At 40.0% G+C, this 22,580-nt stretch overlaps 1 protein-coding gene across 2 annotated transcripts; it reads left to right on the plus strand.

Annotated features, from left to right (window-relative positions):
• Nucleotides 1–2,479: 2,479 nt before the first annotated feature.
• Nucleotides 2,480–21,867, plus strand: vegfab (vascular endothelial growth factor Ab). 2 transcript variants are annotated; one of them, XM_042504097.2, is made up of 8 exons: nt 2,480–3,228; nt 5,103–5,145; nt 6,286–6,482; nt 7,469–7,545; nt 11,374–11,406; nt 15,478–15,552; nt 16,998–17,141; nt 19,670–21,867. In XM_042504097.2, the coding sequence occupies exons 1-8, from the start codon at nt 3,175–3,177 to the stop codon at nt 19,689–19,691; spliced, it is 645 nt and encodes a 214-aa protein (XP_042360031.1). In that variant the 5' UTR covers nt 2,480–3,174; the 3' UTR covers nt 19,692–21,867. The 2 variants fall into 2 exon arrangements, with proteins under 2 accessions (XP_042360031.1, XP_042360032.1); XM_042504098.2 differs by lacking the exon at nt 15,478–15,552 and having other exon boundaries at nt 2,481–3,228.
• The last annotated feature ends 713 nt before the right edge of the window (nt 21,868–22,580 follow it).

The following is a 22,580-nucleotide window of genomic DNA, read 5'->3' on the forward strand; positions in this document are numbered from 1 at the left end:
ACGTGGGTAATGTGGGTAATTAGACATTGATCAGGCAAACTGTCTGCCTGATGAAGGTGTAGTTACAAAATGTTGCATAAAAATCATTATTTTTGCAAGTTAGTGTGTGGATATCTTTCTGCAAGTTGTGTTCTGCACACACCATCCAAGTGCCTTTTATTTTTGGTTAGACTTTTTAACTATTAGGTCATAATTTAAATCAGATAAAGAAGCATTCAAACAAATGTTACTAAATGAAAATGTTTCATTTTAATGTTTATTTTACCTCTAGTTATTTTTACAATAAAAATAACTTTTGACTTAAAAAGAAAAATAGAAAAAAACAGAAACAGTTAATTTTCCCTAATTAAGCCAAATAAATTAAACATGTTCAAGTAGCACATTTATCCAAATTCTGCATTTTAGGTTCTCTTTTTAGGTTTACTTGAGTATTTCTACTTTATATTTCACTCCACTTATTCATTCATCAGATGTTACTAATTACCTTTCTTATTTGACATACAAATAATTGAATTATAGACTTAAATGCATTGCTATAGACTTAACTGTATATAAGGCAGTTAGCTGTGAGCCAACCACAGGGGCGCAGCGTTGGGGTGGCCTCTGGGGCTCCAGCCCTGAATGTTTTCCCAAAAACCCTAATTCTTTTAAATTTTTAAAAATACGTTCAACTTTGTGTCATTCAGATAGTAATATACGCTCATTTTGTTTTTCCTCCTATGCCATTCCTCCCAAAAATCGGATATAATTGAGTAAATGTTGTTCTTATGGCTTAATATTCAATTCAGATTTTGAAGACCAAATTTACTCTGCATTGTTGTGGATCTTTGATTTGCAGTTATAGCAGCACAGATTACTAAAGAATAAATTCAAATGTGGCAATCTTGTTTTCCAGGCCTGAAAAAGTCATGAAACTTGTAAAAATCACTGAAAGTTTTCAAAAAGTTATGGAACTTTGTTTTTTGTAATAAAAGTCATTGTTGCAGTAGTATTCAGGGGAAAATCTTCCACGAAATTTAACATAACAATGAATTTTATGTAGCTCTAATATGTCAGAAGTAAGGGCTATACTATACTTTATATATATATAGTTTCAGCATCACCTGTGTTTATTGGAAGCAAATTGCATACTGTAACTGATCCAGTAACTGCTGCAGACACAGAAGTGCATGCTTTTCCAAAATTGAAATTTTATCATGAGACTTGAAAAGTCCTAGAAAAGTTTTAAAACTTAGACAATGACAATGTGTGGGCACCCTGAAAATGGGATGTAGGCTTTACAGAATGATCCCCCCCTCACAACTGTTTACTTTTCCCCAGATGGTGTGCAGATTGTAAGGAAATCTATTATTCAAATGGCTTGAAAAACAGTGCATGTAAAAGGGCTGTAAATGGGGAAAAAGGAGTTTAGTTTTGTTTTAATTTGTTAATTTTTTTAAAATGCTAATAGAATTTGTGCCATAACTACATGTACATTTTTGAATAAATCTTTTGAAAGACTGAACTTTGTATACAGATATTGTTGGACCTCTCTGGACCCCCCTCTCGACCCTTACAGACACAAAAAATCCTGTCCACTAGGATTCTTCTCTAAATGTAACTTGGGCCAAAGGTGCATGAGAAAGACATGATTAAAGAGATGAAGGGGGGGGAGGAACAGTCTCTCTCTGTTTCCCTTTTCCTCTGTATTCCCTCCTCATCCTCACCGTGATGTTTCAGCTGTTGCTCGAAGGAGAAAAAGGAGACCCTGACGAGAACGCAGCCGGTCAGGTGGCTTCTTCCATTCTCCGTCAGTGAACTGACACGGAGGAAGTCACGACGCGCGTATACTCCTACTTTCCATGAGTGCGTGCGTGCTGGCGCGCACTGACCGGCGCGACTCATGACTGGCGCGGCCAACGTTGCACGGCGCACGCACGCACAGACGTATAGGCTACGTGTCCGGGCACACACGCTCTCCTGTTCAGGCAAATTGGGGGTATTTGGAGCAGAAACTCGAGTAGACACAAGACTGGGAAATATTTGCCCGAATATCACCAGAGCAGCTGGAGGTGAAGGTGTGGCGCTCGCCTTACCTTTGCCAGAGTGAATAAACATTTTAACCATTTTTAAAATGATATTCTATATCAGTCATCGCGAAGGAAATGTGACTATCCAAGGTCATATTGTGTATATAGTATTCGTGTGCTAATCCGCTACAGTTTTTGTATATTATTAGATTGCGCATCTTTGATCATGCGCAGCCTGCACCCGACATGTGGAGATGATGAAATGCGTTTGGAAGCATGGAAACAGTGGATGATATTTCAGCCGGTGGCACAAGTATAACATATCACAATATTAAGGATGCCCTAGTTTCATTTTCCCTCGAATATAACAAATCAATAAAAATAGACCGGCGCACTCAGCTTTTAATAGCGTTGCTGGTGATGCGGTCACATGAGTCGATGTTTAATGGGTGAAACTTTTTTGAAGAGGACTTCAGAGCAACGCGCACTGCTGTATATCGGCCCATAGAGGACACACCTACCATGCTTTAATGATCGACCAATCACCCAAAGTCTCCGGCTGCTGCACACACACACAGCCACAGTATAGAGACGGAGACAGAGGTGGACGCGGTCTGTTAATGGAGAGGACTGACCTGCTTAGTGCGCAGTGACAGCGGAGTAAAACAGACAACGCAAATAGGCAGAATAAGTTTTGTGTGACGAGCGATCTCGCAGCGCGGTTTCACTGAACGTCATCCCGGTCCATGGATTCAAGTTGCACATAGGAGAAGGCTACAAGTTTCCAATGGACAGATATTTGGAGACGGCTGGCGCAACAAGCATGGGATTATTTTTGTAATGTGGATTCCATTGCAGGAAAATAAAGGTCTGTTGCGGAAAAATGTGAGACGTCTTGCCTCTTGGATTCTCGTTTTTCTGGATATTTTGAAAATCATTGGCAACAGTTGAGAAGTTATGCGCAAAGGATTTCTCCGACCACGGGACCAACATGGATCTGCCATTACGACCCCCTGCCCCTTATTTAGAGAAGTTTGAGCCGGTCCACTTGTGTTGTTGTTGTTGTTTGTACTTGTTGTAAACTTCATGTTTGAGGACAAATCGCCACATTGGCCTGTTGGATTTTAAAACGTCGCCTGCCTTTTTGGATTGGATTGCCAACACAATGAACTTTATTGACAGTTTGACACTATTATTTTTGACGCTGTCAGCTGTCAAGGTGAGTCATGTGTTTCAGACTGGACAAAAAGAGCACAAAACACCAACCGACCTCTATTTGCGTAATGTAGCGCACTGGTCATTAATGTGTAGCTTGTCCTTGTCTTTCCTCTGGCTAGGTCATCGCTCGTGTTTAAACAAGCTGAAATGTTTAGTGGCTTTGGGGAGATTTAAACAGCCATTACGCAAAGCCGACACTATATACACCAAGCCCACACACTCGTGGGTGGTGCGCCTTTTTGTCTTGCAAATGTGATGATTTTAAAAAATAATGTTGTGAAGTTTGACGGTGGTGTGATTTCAGGCCTGCTCTAAAACCACCTTGGAGATATTATTACGCTTTAAAGGCGCAGTGGCTCCATTTGGAATTAGGACGCGAGCAGGTTCACTCCTGACGCTGCTCTCCAGCCTCAACAAGGAGCAAATTTCACACTCACATTTTTAGTTTGGAGAACAAAACAAGCGTTACTTCACAGATTATTCAAGATAGCGCGAGAATTTTAATGGCTGTATGAGAGCGCACCGTAAATCGGTTTCCATATAATCATTAATCAAGTGCAGTGCCTCCAAGGGAGGCTTTGAGCAAAGGTTTCCTATAGTGGAAAAAAATAGCACCACTTCAATGGGAGGCTGCAATTTTTCCAGCAACATGATTGGACTTAGAGGATTATTTGCCACCTCAAAGAAAGCAGTTTTCTCTTGAGCATCTCACCCAAAGTTAATGAAACACCTCTCTCCTCCAGACTCCAGTAAAGTGTTTATTCATCTAACTGGTTGATTTAATGACAGCTAAGCCCTCCCAGTCAACGCTGAATAGTATCAGGATGCTGTCTCAACTGCTCATTACCAGTCGGCCTATCATCGGTTTAGGGACCGGTGTTCGCAGCTTGACACCCTGCCATTATTAATACAGTATGTAGTGTTTTGGAGGGGTCTCCCAGCCCACAAGGTTGGACCCTCACGCCACCAGAAAGGGGGAGGAGACTGCGACACCCTCTCACGCAGACCCTCTTTTTTTAACTTTTCATTAAGGAGAAAAAAACTTTCACTGAGGACAAGTCGGTGCTGCAGAGCCGGGTCTCACGCAATATTGGCGTGATGTTGCGCGAGTGGCGCGCGCTTCTATTTGAGAGAAAGAGAGAGAAGGAGGTCGCGCGCGGTTGTGCGCAGGCGACAGAAAGTTGTGCGTAATGCGCGCACGGATGGAAAGTTGCCAATAATCCTTTGTGGTCCGACTGGTGTGATGACAGGCTGCCCCCCTGTGAGGGAAAGTAGCAGGCTGAAATTCTTACCGGTTTTAATGGCGATAGTTATTAATCCGCGTTGCCAAGAGGCGGCGGAGGCACACATGAGAGGTCTGGTAACTGAAACAAAAACACGACTAATTTAACAGTTTAATGAGTTTTGTCACGTAGCTGATGTCGTGATTTAGGTCAGCCTGTTTGACAGGTTGTGGTCAGACGTTCGGCCATATAAATAAAGCTTTATACACCACATATAGCAGACTATATAAACATGAAGTGCAGGTAACTTCATTAAAAAGGTCTATGCTTTATTTTATAATATTCAAGTATTTTGGCTGAACTTTAATTAACATTTCATGAACATAAACCCACATGTAGTGTAGAATCAGATCTTAAAAACTGTATTGATATATTTTTTTCAGTGCTTCTCTATAACATAGTATGGAAATTTGCCTGTCACTGCCCCCTATATTGTGCATAGTCCAAGATAAAATGCATTATGTGGTTTTCAGACATGTCAAAATGTAAATATATTCTTTGCGCAACTGTGTGGATAAGTAAAGGGCAGCATTTTCTGAGCTCTTGCACAACCTACTGTCGCTAACAGCTTGCTCTTTTCCCCTCCTTGCAGAGCGCCCACATACCGAAGGAAACAGAAAGAGGTCCACATGACGGTAGGTGTCCCACAGGGCACCGTGGGAATACAGCCTGCTATGGGCTCCCTGGCTGGCACACAGCCAAATAGGAAAAGGACTGGTTTGAGGTTCACCTTGACATTAAAGGGAAGTTATCGCCTCCTGGTGGACAACTGCATAGCTTGACCCAGGCCAGATTTGTCCCAGCTCCCCTGAACTCCCCCTTTTAGTAAATGAGGGCACCCTTAAATCTCAACTCTTTGACGTTTTCATCCCGGGCGTGCATTCCTTCTTGTTTGAGGTTAAGCTGGGGAAATGTTATGGTGACCAGACTCTTTTATAGAATGGAATTTCACCCTCTTGGCCCACAATTTCATTTTTGCACAATCCCAGTCATTGCCCAATCTAATTTGGACAATCAGAAGCTGAACTTCATGATATTGTTCAGGCTCAGTATATTTAGCTTGGCTCTCCAGAGGGCTGTCAGGCCCGGGGGTTGTTTTAGGCTCTGAGCGATTTTTTGGAGGTGTTGTCTGTCTGTGTGCTAATATCTTTCTCAAGAGCAGAACTCCTGCAAAGACAGAGAGAGAGGGGGGAGTAGACTGAAGGTGAAAAACTGTAAGGGGGGCAGAGGTGGAGCTTTAAGAATGGGGTGACAAGAAGGCAATGAGATATAAAAGAAGAAATTACGCCCCCCCCCCCAGATTAGCAAGAAAGTAGTAAAAAAAAAAAAAAAAAAAAGGTACAAGAAAATTACATAAGAATTAGTAAGAAAAAAAGAAAAAGAAAGTTAAAAAAAGGGGGGGGGGGTAACCCAGAAAATTGCCTTTGAAAATTATAATAATAATTTTAAAAATAATTAAAAATATGTACTTATGATAATTGTAAATATAGTTTTTCCCTGTTTTTTTTTCTCTCTGAGATTCCCCCCTAGGGTTAAGTGAAAATAACATTAGGTGAATCTCTATAAATCAAATGGTTCTCAATGGACTCAGAAAGTGAAACGTGTGTGTGCATGTATGTGATTCATCTTGTCTCCATTGTGAGTCTGCCAGTGTTTTTAATTCTCCGTTTAGGTGTGTGTTATTGTTACTGCTCTAGAATTCAAGAGCCTTGTGGTTTAGACTAAAGCACCGCTGCCATTTTATAACCCTTGTGCACTGTGACTGTGTCTTCCAGTGATCCCTTTAATGGAGGTATACAACAAGAGTTTGTGTAAGCCTCGGGAGCTGCTGGTGGAGATTCTGCAGGAGTATCCAGAGGAGGTGGAGCACATCTTCATCCCGTCCTGTGTGGTGTTGACGCGCTGCGCCGGCTGCTGCAACGATGAGATGCTGCAGTGCATGCCAACATCCAGCTATAACATTACAATGGAGGTCAGCAGCATTACTTACATCAGCTTTTTATTTGTGCAGTGGGGTTCATGGGTGGGAGTAGTAGGGCCCTTTTTGCTGTTTCTTTTAAAATGACGTGTTGTTGTGATTTGTGTGCGCCCTAAATGGACAGATTGACACTTTATTTTTGCCCATATGTCACAGCAGAGGGGCACATGGGCTCCTCAAGTGTCCCACTGATCAGCACAGAGCCCTCCAAGTGCCCTTCTGGTTGGCACAAGTGTTCTTCTGGTCAATCCAAGTGTCCTTGCTGTTTGCTCAAAGGTTACTCAGGTGTGACCTTTGGGCAAACATCAACCTTAGACTTATCCTTTTTAATTTTTACCCCCTGCTTTTCAAGTTTTGGTGTGAGAGTCTGAGGACAGAGGGATGTTGTATGCTGCAAAGCCCTCTGAGGCAAATTTTGATTTGTGATAATAGGCTTAATAAATAAAATTGACTAGGCTTGACTAATGACCAATCCAGCTCCAAAAAATAGAAAATCTATTTGGGGCAGCAGATGTTTTAATCATGGCAGGCTGCCACAATTAAATGATTGTGTGGGAAACTTTGTAGTATAACAAGTTTGTTTTAGTCTCATGCCCTTTCGACTTTAGCTGTTTTTTTTTTTTGTTTGTTTTGTCACTTTGATTCCCCCTTTCGTGCCATTAAACTGCCAATCAGAGTGATTTTATTCACCGATGGGTTCTGCCAGCTCTGATGCCGCTTCAACATAAATCTGCTGAAAAAGCTGAAAGTGGCCAACTAGTGCCAACAGTGCAGGACACACTGCAAGATCTTGGGCGACAGACGCTCACAGACGGCCGACCATCAGCCTGGTGTGTCAGGGCCTTTACCCGTCTACCTTTGTCCGTCTATTTTTTGAGTGCTATGACTGAAACTCTGAAAGCAAGAAGTTTAGGAATTCTGTAGATTGATGTTTATTTAATTCAAATCTGTGGTAATTATTCTTTCTTCTTTTTTGACAGATTAAAAGAATAAAACCCCAAAGGCAACAAAATGATATTTTCATGAGTTTTACAGAACACAGCGCATGTGAGTGTAGGTAAGAAAACCCCCAAACACACACACACACACACACACACACACACACACACAAAAAAAAAGTGAATTAAAGCACTTAATGCTACACATTTGTGTGGCAGAGCAGAGGTCGACCAAACACGTCATGTAAAGTTATGGTCCGCTGTTTGCCTCTGACACATTTAACAGATGCATATCAGGTAGATTCGTATCTTATCTCTGCTTCTCTAACTTGGCTGATCTTAAACAGACCCAAGCGGGTTTAAGCACATCCCGGCACACATCCTCCATGCTGCTTCAGTTTATCCTCATTCCATCACATTGCTCAAGTAAAGGAGATACATTTGTGTGAGTGCAGTGCTGCCTAATCCTTTGTTTTCCGCCTGTGGCATGTGGAGGTCACTCCTTGGACCACATAGGTGTGATAGCGTTAGTTATTGATCTCTGAGATAAGTACTGTGTGTCCCTTTAGTGGCCTCTAGTCACAGTAAGGTGATTTCTTCTGCTTAGACTGGAGGTACAGTCATTTATATACTTTATGGATCAGTTTGTTATTCAGTCTTTAGTTTTGATGGGCAGCTAATATAATCTATTGTAACTTGTTGTAAAAAAAAAATAAAAAAAGATAAGGGTTGCAACTAATGCAGGATTAGTGACATGTTCTTGTGATGGTATTAAAAGGTAATACCAGTATTTTTCAACCTGGACTCTATTATTTAGTGTTTTTGTATCTAAGTGACTAACAGGAACAACCGTTTTGAAAGTGGTGCAGTATTGAGCAACAGGGCTGCAGCCAACAATTGCAAAACAAGCTGCAATGTTACCACTGTAGCAATGTACATCCTCAATATACTTCCGCTGAAAGTGTTTGTTTTTGTCAATGACAAGCTCAGATTATTATTCTAATTGTCTGACAACATTATGAAGGATCCCTACAGAGATAGACCTTTTTGTTTAATAGTAAGATTTTACCCAAAAAGCCTCAAAATCACCATTGCCAAACACACCAGGGTCCATTTAAATAAAAAGTAATTTTACCATTGTAAAACACATTTTATTCAAAGCTGACAGAAACAAAATAAAACTCACAAAAACTGTCTTTGTTCATCTTTCCACTGTTCTGACAACAACTCTGATTCGGTTAAAATAAACCCTCAGTTCACTCAGATAGATGTGAAAATATGCCGGCTCTTTACATGCTAAGATTAATGTTTATTTAAATGGACTCTGGTGATTTTGGTTATGGCAATTTTAGGGCTGTTTCTGGTTAAAGAAAATGGATCTCACTTTTTTTATTAAAAAGGTTGATCTCTGCAGTGATCTTTTCCATAATATCTTGACACTTAGAATAAAAATCTGAGCCCATCAGTGGCAAAAACAAGCACTTTGAGAGGACATACTTTAGCAGTGCATGATTTCACAAAGTGCTTACATTGCAGCCTGTGTTACAGCAGTATTGCTCAATACTGAACCAATTTCAAAAACTGTGGTCCCCATTAGCCAATTAGACAGAAAACACTGGAAAATAGGGTCCCGGCTGACAAATACGGAAGTTACCCTCCAATCTGTCACAACAGAATCCGATGCCTCCCAAAAATGAGACAAGGAAAAAGAAAGCATTTCATCCTCATATCATTTTCTAGAAATGATAATGTCACCATCTGGATCAATCATTAACTAATATGTCACGTTTTCCTGCTCTTTGGCCTCTGTTGAAGGATGTAGTGGTGTGATGCATCACTTCCCAATCTTTTGTGAAATCTGATTATGATTGGCTGAGATTTGTGCTGTGAGACATGAATTAGTAAACTGCTACACAGCAACACAGAAAGAGGACATCCATCATCCTCCCACGTTAAATTATGGGAAATCTAAAAAGCAAACAAACATTGCTGGGAGGACTATTGGCCGAGGACCAAGCTTTCTCTTTTTTGGGCTATCAGATCTGGAATATGCTTGTGTTTTCTTTAGTGAAGCAGCAGCAGTGTGTCTGGAGGGCCCCTGGCTATGAAACGGTGTCGGTCTAAACTTACTACTGTCTGTGATGACACAATATTTGACTATAAAACCATTTAGATGTAGCTATAAACTTTTAGCACCTCCATAAAGTCTTAGAGGCGTGATCAATGTATTTGGTGGCTCTATAAAATGTTTGACTTCACTGTTTTGCTCTGGGAATGGCATACAGTCAATTTGGCTGTAGATAATCAAGTCACTGCCAAAATATTTCTGTCAGAAAAACAAATAGTATGCAACATGATTTACAACCACTGGTGTAAAGTAAATGAACTGGTGAAATTTTGGGGCACTGGTGTTATTTCCTGTCCATGTTTGTACTAAAAACATTATAACTTTATATAGCTCCATAACAGTTAAGAGTGAGGTTGTTGAGATGAGGCTAATGAGATAAAACTACAAACAGTAAAGATGGACTACATCCTGCACATTTCCAGTGAATGCTTCATGCACAGGATGGCTATTTGAATCCACAGCGAGAATGGCGGCCACATAAAATTAAATCTACTGTAAGAGTATCAATAGCGATTGTACCGTTTCGGTACTGCTTGCAGTGAATCAAATATCAAATTTAACGTTCTTTAAACAGTCATCCTGCCTATTAAGTATTTTTGAGGCTTGAGTCGTTTAATTGTTAAAGCTGCAATACTTTCATTCAAACTATAATCGAATTTAAGCCTGAACCTTTTTGTTTAACCAGAAACAACCGAAACTCCATTTAAATAAACATCATTTTTTTCATTTTAAAACAGACTTCATTCAAGGTTGACTGAAACAAAATACAACTGCCAATACCATCTTGGTTTGTCTTTCCTCTGTTCAAAACAGTTGCTTTCTTTGGTTGGATAGAAGTAATCCCATAACTCACCTAGTTGGATGTGAAAATATGCTGACTCTATATAAGCTAAAATCACTGTTTTTTTCAGTGGAGTTTCTGGTTTAAAAAAAGGATCTTAGTCTTTAACAAAAAGGTCATTTTTTTGTAGGGATCCTTATCTTAATGTTTTCAGACAATTAGAATAACAAGCTGATCCTGTCAGTGACAAAAAAGAAGCATTTGATGGTACGAAGGTCTGTCGCTCAGTACTGGACCAATTTGAAAAGCTGTTGTTCCCATTAGTCACTAAAACACAAAACACTGTAAATATGGTCCAAGTTTGAAAATTCCAAGTAAAAGTAATCTTCTGTCACCTCTCCATATACTTAAACATATGCATGCAATCTACAGCATGCAGTATGTATAAGCCAACAGGTTTGAGTCATCCTCTGATGATGTACATATATGCACACATACATGTACCGTCATGCTTTATTGAGCTTGTTCGTGTAAATCATTGTAGCAGTATTTCAAATAGAAACTTGGCTGTGCCTCCATGACCTTTTTGAATGAAACACTGTTTCCTAACACTTTTGGCTAACATTTGTCTCCAGAGTCTGCCAGCAAATTTATTGCTCCACATTGTGTTATCGCAAGTGTCGTCACATGGGCGAGAAGTGAAATGAACCTGACAGCCTGCTATTGTAGTCCTGTTTGTATGTGTGTGTATCCGTCGGTGAACACACCCCTTTGTGTGCCTGTCTGTGAGAGTGTGTGTACACTGCATTATTTCCTAACAAATCTGTTTCATTTACTGAACGATTGAAAGTGAAAGATCTTTTTTATTAGACTTTCTGGTAAAAGGCGATGACGTATTGCAATGAAATAAAATGATGCGAGCCCACCCGTGCTGATAATGAGCCTCAGATCTCTGATGATTTTTGATAAGTATCTGTTTACTGGGAAACAACAGCGTGCTGTGATCTAATGTCGTGTTGTTTTGTTCCTGCCTTTCAGGTTAAAGAAAGAAGTGAAAGAACAGAAAGAAAAGTGAGTACAGAACTCTTTCTGCATGGAAATTGAGGGGTTTTTTTTTTTAGGGGGAAACAATGGGAACTTGAGATTTGATCTTTTTTCTGTTCTGCTCTGCACACAAACTCTCAGTCGTCTGTAACTCTCGACCTTCCCGACATTATCCCATGTGCTCTGTCTCACTTAACTCTGTAATTTTCTCACTCCATTTTCCTCACAGACACACCCAAAACACTCCATAATATTTAATCAAAAGACAAGATACTATATGAGATCATGTCATGCTGAGGTTAGCATGCAGTTCTCATAAAACACGGGGAATACCAGCCAAATCCACTCAAGTGAATGAGTGACACTTGATGAGGTCGTTGCCCTCTCAGTACTCGTCCTTTACACCTTTCCTCTCTTTTCTATCTCATCTTTACATTCCTCTCATCTCTTCTTTATTGTTTGCATCCCACTTAACTCCTCTTACTGGTTGCTCTGATATAGATAACACTGTTTTTGAAGAGCGGTTAAACTTTTGTGTTTATGGTCCTTGCTTAAGTGTTCTTCCCTTCATAGGTAACATAAGTGAGTGTGCAAAGGGTCATTTAAACCCTTAAATTCTCCTTCTGTGAAGAGTCGATAATATCTTTACATTGCAGGGTGGTTGTATTTTGGTTTTATGTAAGGTCATCTGTCACACAGATAAAGGCTAGTTTTGAGACCTCCTCTTTGACCTTGTCGTAACTGTTTATGAGTGGCGTGCGTCTACAAAGTGATGTTCTTAGGGTCGTTCAACTTCAGTTTCTGATGCTTTCATACTTTTAGCGTCGGCCGCTGACCTCTCAGTAGGGGCAGGTCACCGGAGGTCTGTTGGGGTGAGTCATCCTGCAGAGGTTGTGAAACTTGTTAACTGTCGACGTCAACAGAGACACTGGACCTGATGTGGGAACAAGTAAAAGAGGAAATTCTTACATTTACGGCACATCAGGCTCATCCTGTTCTATGGAATGAACAGCGTCTTATTTGTCATCAGGTACCCAGCTGCTTCTGAGCTACAGCAGCACCTTTGGATGGATTGTCATGAAATTTGAATCACATACATGGTGTGCAGAGGCTGAACTGTAATAGCCGATCCCCTGACCTCTCATGTAGCTTCATCATTACATCAAAACTCCTTTGGTTCATGACTGAATACTTGCACAACTACTGACATTCCCATCCGCCCCAGCTGCGCTTTGTGTTTAATGCTAATAAGCAAATGTTAGCTTGCTAACACTCTAAGCTATGATGGTGAACATACCTGCTCAACATCAACAGGTTAGCATTGTGAATAGTTACTCTGCTGATGTTAGTATTTAGCTCATAGCACCTTTGTGCCCAAGTACACATCATGGAAACGTCAATTTTCACAAAAGTCTTGCATGAGGTAGTATTTCAGGGGATTTGAAAAGGCTATATTCTGCAAAACTGCAAAGGAAACACTTTTTTCACTTTTATAGGTCACATGATGTGCAACAAAGAGTCACTACAAGAGGTGTTATTGCATCGCATAACTCTTGAAAAGTTGAGCGGATCATCCAAAAGTTTTGAATCCACAATTCCTCTATGAAATCGTGGACTATCACCTCACAGAAATCTCACGTATAAGGGGCTTGCCTTTCCATTACTGCTCACAAGACATGCCTATGTCACCTTTGATTGGAAATAATGACGGCTAGTGCGGTGGCTGCAATATAAATAAACCTGCTAATGTTTTGAACATCCATCGCCATGCTTCTTGGAATATTATTGTGAGAGGAGAATTTGCACAACATCACAAGAGAAGTGACATAATATCTTTCAATGGAAACGCAGTCATCTCGCAATAGTTTTTTATTGACATTTCTAAAATATCGTGCAAATCTGTAATGGAAACCTGCCTAGTGGCCCAAAAATACTCCAATTCACGAAGATCAGCACTAATAGCCACACGCAGTTACAGTGATATTGTTAGCATCTCGAGAGAATTAGTGGTAACTAAAGCACACTAATAGAATGGGATATTAAATCTCACATTTAAATCTCTTTCCTGAAGTTTTATAAATGCATCTGGATCTTGTTGGTTTTTTTTGCTCTGTCATTGTTCTGCCTGCTATGTTCTTGGCACAAAGGCAACGTATATAAACTTTGTCACATGGATAATTACAGTCAGACAAAAAAAGATCAAATTGCATTCACAAGCAAACCTTCATCGGCTTGTGTGCTGTAATATCATCAGCCCAGTATCTTCTTCAGTTGGACCCTGAGACGGGGCAGATAGCGGTTGCAAGTGATGCACAATTCTTGGTGCTAGCAGCGGCTGCAGTCCATTCTTTGTGAATTTGCTCACCAGTTTTCTTTTTTCTAACCCATCCAGTATCGGGTTCTGTTTGCCCGCGGCAAAACCAACATGTAAATCCAATATTAACACAGACTGAGCCAGATACTTCCATGACCCGTGCAGCAAACTCCATGTACGTTCCAGAAGAAATAAAAGACTAGAGCGGCTCAGTCCGTGGCAATATTGGATTTTAACATTCACTTTTACTGAAAAAACATGTTATCATTGGAGGCAGAAAACGGACATCTATGAGATCAGGAAATAACTCTGAAGATGCAACCTGCTGTTAGATAACAAGTAAGAAAAAAAAGTTGTGTTTTGACGGATCTCTAAGGTTTCCAAAGTGAACCCTATATGTGACTGGATTAAGAGAATTAAGACTGGGGCAGAAACCAATTATGGCGAGGTTAAAAGAGTTTGTTTTACCATTCCAAAGTTTTTCTGATGTAAAAAAATATGGAAATATATGATTGAATGTCCACAGAGAAATGCAACGTCTCTATCTGAGTATTTGAGAAGTTTTCTGTGTACTTGTATACATCTTGGACAGCAAAAGCTTGTGCAGCCCAGCTTGTTGTTGAACACGCATCCTGATATTTTAATCCAGCCTGCACCTGTGAAACTCCAGGTGTATGCTTTACAGGCTCGTTCTTATTGTGCTGTGGTCTGAAACACGTTGAATCAGCCATAAAGAGTTGACCCAGATAGGTTGAAAGATGTACTTTTGGTTAAGTCTAAGTTCATTGTCCTCAATCCATCTGGGGAAATCTCAGAACAGCCAGCCGAGCCAAAACTCCAACTATTGATCTATTAAACAGCCTGCAAAGCCATTGTGCTGATTTAGAAAAAATGATTTTTTTTAACCCAAGGTAGACAATAAACCAGGTTTTTACAAGGAACATTTGATATTTATCACATTCACAACCTACAGTATGTGGAAACCACCTACAGTAAGCTACGTTACTGTGTCTTTCTTTAACCCTTTGGACCCAGAGCAAATTGGCGAGGTGAAGTGATTGAAAAATTAACAAAAAGTTAAAAAAAGTATGAGAAAATCACCTGAAAAACAATCAATAAAATAAAATATGTTATGATGATTATAAACATAGTGGTAGTTACAATAATTTCCCTGTTTTTTGTTCTTTTTGTCTCTATAGACATTTTCCTTAACTTATGTCTTCTTTTTATCAATATCTCCTTAAATCTGTTATCTTGCAATTTGTGGAATATTTTACAACGTTATTAATTGCCTTTTTTCCTCCATGCTTTTGAAAGAAATTGAACCAGTTTGCTCCAGGTTCAAATACTTGTAAAAGGTGTTTGAAAGCCGCACGAGAAAAGTGCCGCTCCATGTTTTAAAGGGTTAAAGCTTTAAAAATCAAGACACATATCACTGGTTGCCTCCTCACTTAAAAAAAATATTTTTTGTTGACTTTAACTGTTCAACAAAGTATCAGGTGGTTGTTTTTTTCGTGCATCCCTCACTCAAACACCTGGGTAATTTTAGGTGTATCATAACTACCTTTCTCATTATATGATATTATCTGAAACAAGCCAATCAGTAACTAGAATCAAATTAAACAATATCCTGTTTTAAATGACTGATTGCTATTTAATTTATAGAAAAAAATTGCCTTTAATCCGTATTGGTTTTAAGAATCTTAAATTTCTTGACACATCAGTCCATCTCTCTCTCCTCAGTCTCTCAGGCATTTCTCTGCCTTGTCCTCTTTCTCTTCCAGAAAACCCCGGAAAGGCAAGGGTAAAGGCCAAAAGAGAAAACGAAAGAAAAACCGCGACAAAACAATTCACGATGCGTATGTCAGCTCCGCCTTCTCCACCTACCTGCACCTGAGTGTTGCGCTTCTCATAATTAAGCTCATTTGGGAGGAGCTCATTTGCCCCTTTTAATTTCGCAGCCACATCAGTTGGCATGTTGCTTCTGTGTATTGTCCCTAACTCTGTCTCGTCAGAGCATCAGTGTCTAAGCTAACGCGTTTCGCTAACGTAGCTTAAGCAAAACTTTACATAACGGTGATAACTACAAAAGCACATTAGACTTACCATATCCTGCATCACGAAATATGAACCATAACCCATCTCCACCCGTCAAAATACCCATCTAATCTCCCCCCAACCTTCCCAGCCCCCTGTTTGCAAAAATACCTCTCTCTATGGGCCTCGATGGTTGGGATGAGATACAGTAGAGTTGCTCCTAACATCTTGTCCGATATCCAGGTTTCTGATTGATAATGGACACGTTTAAAAGAAGCTGGAATAAACAGATTGGCTGTTAGCTGTAACTCAAACCTTCTACTGAAACAAGATCACAGCACCGCCAGCATGGCTTTGCAGACCGGCTCATACTGTTCTGGTATCTATGCTTGGGATCACCAGGATTGTAATCACGGCCCTGTGTTCAGTGTTGAGTCTGTGGCGCTTTGCTGTGTCTCGTACCCGTCTTCTTTCCACTCTTTGTTCTTTTCATCTCCGCAAACAGGTTTTGCCATCGTTCTCATAATGCTGGTCCTTTTTATGTAATGTAAAGACATAAGTGATGGCTATCTAGTGCTTTTTTTTTTCCTTCTTTTCAGCAAAGTACTGTTTGTGTTTTTGTCTTTTTGTCTCTGAAACTATATAAAAGCACCCATATTTTATCAAAAAATAATATATAGATGATCTCATGTTTCTTCATACTGTGAAAGAATACATGTCTGTGTGTTCATTTGTAATTTGTACTTTGAGATGTAAATCTGAGCCTCTGTTTTGAATCTAATGTGTGGGAAACGTAGTTGGCAGTTTTTACTCAATAAAATTAAACCTTTCTTAACGGAGCACCAAGCAGACCCTTGAGTCTTCTTTATAAAGAGATTGCAAGAGTGAGAGCGAAATCTTTGACCCGCAGTTCAAAGGCAATACGTGTCGTTTTGTGTTGCATGAACCAGAGCCTTGCTCACTGCATGTCTATCACATAAAAGGTATTTGTGAGTGGTCCAATCAACGCGGGAGAGTTCGGGGGGCGTGAGGGGAGGGTAATTTTACTGCTTGAATATTTGCCTGCTCTGTGGGAACCTGTGTGCAATACTACCCAACTGTCACATGCAGTACAACTTGTCTGGCAGCGGCTTTGAAGAGCAAACTGGGGCGTACGAAAAGCTTGACCTAAGGGCGACCTTTCTTATGGGCAGTTATGGTACACTGTGGTAATCATCCTCTCTCTCTCCCTCTTCCCTCCCATCTCTGTCTCTCTCTGTCTGTCCAGTGTCTGTGAGCCATGTTGTGAACACTGCTCGGAGAGGAGAAAGCGTTTGTTCGTGCAGGATCCAGCGACCTGCCGGTGCTCCTGCAAACACACAGACGAATACTGTAAAGAACGCCTGCTAGAGCTCAACGAGAGGACCTGCAAGTAAGTGCTGTCGGTTAATACAGCATTAAGCAAAGTGAAAGCAGTACTTCCAGATTATGTCGCTAAAGGAAAAAAACAATTAAAACCACTTCATCATTTGTAAAAAATGCAAATTACTAAAACTTTGTGAACTTGGAGTCCATCACAAAGCGTTTGTCGTCCCCCATTATATCACTGCAGTTGCCTACAATAACAAAAACTGTCTCAAACAAATGTTTTTTGTGCATAACTCCATTTGGGATAGTTGAAAATAGCTCAAATCAAGCAATCTGATTGCTTTGCTTTCACACCACCAATAGGAACACTGAATTGACGTACTGTAAGCCGGCCAGCCGTTGGTTTAGCAAAGTCATTTTCCCTTTGAGTGAAAGTGAAAAATATATATTTCCATCATCGCCTGTGTGTTCAGTAAAGCCTGGACTTCACCGTTGATCCATTTATCCGTGTTTTATTTCTTTTTTTGTTACAATATGTTGTTTGCATTTTTGTTATTTGTTGTTTATGTGGTTAATGGGTTTTTAAAGATGGCGGTCGCCTGTGCTGTATCGGCTGTACTCGACCAATAAACGTACACATATGATGTTTGGACCTATCAGCGTACACTTACATCACTCATAGTTCATTTTGTTTGGGGAGAGTACCTACTCTGAAATAGAAGCTTAAAAAGTCCCTCAAAATGGCATTTCAGAAACTACGACCGCTTCAAGTTCTTGCAGTGTAGATGCAGCAAAAAGGATTTTGTGAACCTGTGAAAAAATGGTCCTCTGGCCTGGAAATGCATAATGAGTACAAATACGTGCTAGTGTAGTTCTCTAGGCGTTTTTGGATTGGAGGAACTTTTTCATAGTTTAAGAACTGCTCTTTTTGTTGTGTTTGCATTGCAAGAACTAAGGATGTTCGTGATTCCTAGAACACTGTCTGTAGGGACTTTTTTAGCTCCTATTTCAGAGTTGGTACACGAGCCAAAACAGCACCAGTAACCACCAATTTTAAAAACCCATTAGCCGTGTGAATGACAGACAACACAAAACACAAACAACAGCCTGTAATGAATAAAATGGAAGAAAAAAAACAAACAATGGACCAAAGGGGAATTCCTGGCTTTACTAAGCCTATATGCAACAATGGCAATGCCTTTTAGTGTCTTGTTACTACACCAACCGCGAGCCAACTTAGGCCACTTCAGCGTTGCTTTGGATGTGCAAATACAAAAGGTACTGAAGGTATGTAGTTCTCAGGGGAGTCTCCAGAGAGCAATTCTTCTCGGGGAGTCCCCACACAGCCTGTTCTCACTCCCAGGGTGTTTAAAAACTCGGGGCAGTGGTCCTCTACGTCAGCAGCCCCCTGCGTCAAATTAAAACATGCAGTGCGGCCTCTAGTGTCTATATGAGACACACAAGGCTTTCAGCCAACTCCAATGTAAACCCAAATGCACCATTATTAGAGATTACAAACAAGAGATGTAGCATAAAGTGTAAGAAAGTTCACTGAAGGTGGGTGGGAGGGGAGTTAGATGAGTCTAACAAGCACAGGACTTTGACCCAGGTGATCGACGTTTGTGTCCCGTGTGAAACTAAAAGTCACCGTTGAGTTATTTTGTCACATTAGTTGACTGACGGGGTGAATTCCAGCCACAATCTTTTTCTTACCCTAACCAAGACGTTTTCCTACGTTCTTACTTACTTATTTAAAATCGCAATTAATTACTGAATTTTAATAGTTAATTGTAGTATAATATATTCTCACCAATCTCACCACATCTCTTAATTTTGGTGAGTTATAATATATATATAGTAGTTTAATCACGTTTTAAATTCAGTTATTTTGCATTGCAAAATCGTTGTGAGGTCCATTTTGACAGTGTAGGGCAATACTTACCAGATTGTCTTGATAATGAAACAAATGGCAGCAAAAACAGCATGGGACTAGCATAAAGTGGGCACGTCCGTAAAAGGGAGACTCATGGGGACCCAGCAAACCCATTTTCATTCAGATATCTTGAGGTCAGTGTTCAAGGGACCCCTGTAAAATGACCATGTTGTTTTTCCATCGTTAAAATTTAGCCTAACTTTGGGGCGTTTTTTCGCCCCCTTCCTGAGAAGCTAGCTGACAGCTTCAAATCTCAGCCCAGGACAGCCTCTTGAAAGACAAGCAATTAACGCGATTAGAGAAAAAAGCGCGTTATGTGCAGATGGTAATTGTATTGCGATGAATGTGTTAATGTTGACAGTCCTAGTAAATAGTCAACTTCGCTAACACATTCACCTTATCAACCTTAAGAGGTGATAATATATTAATGTTGTGTTCACAGCTTGTTTCCGCTGCCCCCAAGTGGCCAAAAAGTTATTGCAGCGATATGTGACCCAGTTACACAAGCTCACAGAGTACTGTGGCAGCTATCATGACTGTAACACCGTCACTTTGGCTCTAAATGTGTTTATGTCTGAGAGGGAGACCGAAGGACACACCTATCTACAGCCTGTTTTTTCCTGGTTCTAATAACTGTTTACTCTTTCCTTCTTGTTTAGATGTGACAAGCCGAGGAGATGAGAGAAGTGGCAGCACCAGATGTACAAGATGAAGGAAGAGATGTAGAGATAGAGATATTTCACAGCACAGCACTTTGACCTTTGAACCGTAAGCTCTTCTTTTCTGTGGAAAGCATTCCCCTTGGACTGACTGAGAGAGAACACTAAGAAAGACTGAACTGAAGTTTCCTCCCACTGTATATCTGTGTGTACATAGACCATGATAGAAAAAAAAAAAAAAAAAACGAGTACAGAATTGTTATGCTGCTACAGAAACAAATAACCCATCATTTGACAAAAAGCAAATAGCCGCCATGTGGTTTTGCATTTCTAACGGGCTTGCGATGCAGGTGTAGTCATGTTGTCAATTCATTGTATGCAATTACTTCACTGGATATGAGTCTCTACTGTGGTTGTGTGTCAATCATGAAATTGCAAAACCTCTCAATCTAAGATATATTTAACTGCTAAAACAGCGGGTGAGGCTGAAGAGGACATGGGAGCGCACTCAAAAATGATGGATGGATTTTCGTCGGACAATGTCTGCTTTTACTTTTGGAGTAGAAGGCAGCAAGACGAACAGGACAGACGAATCTGTCTCTACATGATATCGCCTCCTTTCCTTTGAGGACATTGCAGGACTGACATGGACTAACACAAATTCATTGTTGTGATCAGCTTGCAGGAGAAGAGACTCCAGAGTGCCATATATTTTTAAAGGGATACTGGTTATCAATATAGCATCTAATGTTTTTGCTATGTCCTACATGAAAACCACTGAAAACATCCTATACTGTAGTTTGATTCCATTTGAAAAACTGTGCCTCACGAAATGTACTGAGAAATCTTTCGAGTGCTTTTTAAATTATTTTTTGTTTCCTTTTTTCTTCAGGAGAGGGGATTGTCAACGTAGTTTTGTTAGTTGTTGAACTCAATACAGAATCCATTGATTACATATCTTCTTCTCTGAACTTGTACAAACTTAATATCCCTGTATGCCATAGACCATTCTAGATAATTTATAATGTTATAGAGTATTTTCAGTATTCAGTCTTCTTCCCATATTTAATTTGGTCTATTTATATATGCAGTGTTATGTACCTGTGACTGTCCTGTCTTCCCCCGTGTGGAATGTCACTGATGGCTAATCTCAGCATGGAGACTTTCTGTGCTTTTCTACGAAAAATACAAAAAAAACAACAAAAAAATCAAAAGTGATTTGTTAACATTCCCTAAATGGATCATTTGTACTTGTGTACTCATGACATCTCTGGATTTTTCAACGTGATCTCACAGAAATTCGTGAAATGACCACAACCTCTGAAAACCGCAATACATGGTGTCATTGGTGGGTTTAAGTACCAAAAGTGTGTGGTTTAGAAAAAGATTTTGTTTTGGGATAAAAAATAACTGCATTTATTACTATTGAGACAGCAGTTGGGTTAAGGCACCAAAACTATTAGGTTATGTGTAGGAAAGAAAAAGTTTTTTTCGGTTAAAATAACTAGGTTTGTTTCATACAGAAAGGCATGGTTGGATTTTTCTTGCTCTTTAATCCACCTATGGGGTCGTTACATTAACCACCACCTTTTGCATGACATCTTTGAACGAGGAATTAATGTGATCTCCACAACAAAGGACCCTATTGTACTTAACATTGGCACCATTTCCGTGGTGCACATAATTTTTACATAACATTACGTGCTGCCACCACCATGTAATGCGATGTTCAGAGTATGTGGTCATTTCGCACATTTCTGTGAGACCAAGTTGAATTTTTCAGCCCCTCTTATCTAAGGATGTGGGTGCTGTGTAGGATTTTAACATGTGTGTATCTGTGTGTTTGTGTACGTGTGTGTATGATTGTGTGTTCAGGTGCATTTACCGATGCGCACATCTGTGTTTAGGTGTTAGTAAGTTGTATTTAAGTATTTAAGTAGCGGGCCTGTGTTTTCCGTCCTGCAAGATGCAACTACAAATGAACTACTGCTAGCAGCTGAGCGTACACCACCACGACACCACCACCGTTTTAAATCTGAATAACGATCTGCATCCTTTCTGCCATCAGTCTTAGAGTCCTCATTATTAGTGCTCTTTGTCTCTTCTTCACTATTAACATGTTTTCTGTGTCTATGTAAAACAGTAAAGCATATTTATTTTCAGATTATATTGTTTTTATATAAAATAAGGAAAAGGTTGCTGTGTTGTGAATGCTGTGTTTAATTAGGCAACATGAGTTTTCCATGTTTTTGTGCGACAAGTTGATACTCACACGTCTAAGTAAGAATCCCTGCAGAATGTAATCTGGAAGAAAGCAGAACAGAGAAACGAGAAATTCCTGCACGCTTTTCATGACAAACAGACAGATATTCAGCCTTATGAATAAAATGGCACTTTGAAGCAGTGTGCAGTAACTTCATCTGTGAAATCTAACTGTAGACGACCACTTAGGAGCAAAGGAGGAAAGGCATCGTTTTCTGAGAACTACTGCGATCACTCGGCCCAGTCGACAGAATAAATGTTGGCACTGTACATTTTCTACAAACCACAGACATGTAGCGTTTATACATTATGTACTGGACACACTGAAACTTTACATTTCATAACATTTCAACAATGCTGCGGTTAACGTGTGGTTAGGTTTAGGACAAAAAAGAACACTTGGTTATGGTTGGAAAAAGATCATGTTTTGGCTTAAAATATCCAGTTTTGGTGCCACAATGAAGTTGCAAAAAAAAACCCCAACTCATTTTGTTTTTTTGTTGTTTGTTGGTTTCAAACAGTGGTCCGCAGCTTGGCGGTTGTTTGCTTAGGTGTCACTCCATCCTCCGTCGGCTCCATCTCCCCATGATAAGGTCAGCTCACATACATTCCTGTACTTTAGAAATGTTGATATGATATGTATGAAACA

The sequence above is a fragment of the Plectropomus leopardus genome, chromosome 16 (assembly GCF_026936395.1).
Source record: "Plectropomus leopardus strain MGB_pleo_1.0 chromosome 16, ASM2693639v1, whole genome shotgun sequence".
Taxonomy (NCBI): Eukaryota; Metazoa; Chordata; class Actinopteri; order Perciformes; family Serranidae; genus Plectropomus; species Plectropomus leopardus.

Bases quoted from the DNA above. Each gene is read 5' to 3' on its own strand.
- vegfab (XM_042504097.2), top strand. From the start codon at position 3,175: ATGAACTTTATTGACAGTTTGACACTATTATTTTTGACGCTGTCAGCT. The intron at 6,483-7,468 runs GTCAGCAGCATT...CTTTTTTGACAG, and splicing joins GCTATAACATTACAATGGAG to ATTAAAAGAATAAAACCCCA. The intron at 17,142-19,669 runs GTAAGTGCTGTC...CTTCTTGTTTAG, and splicing joins CTCAACGAGAGGACCTGCAA to ATGTGACAAGCCGAGGAGAT.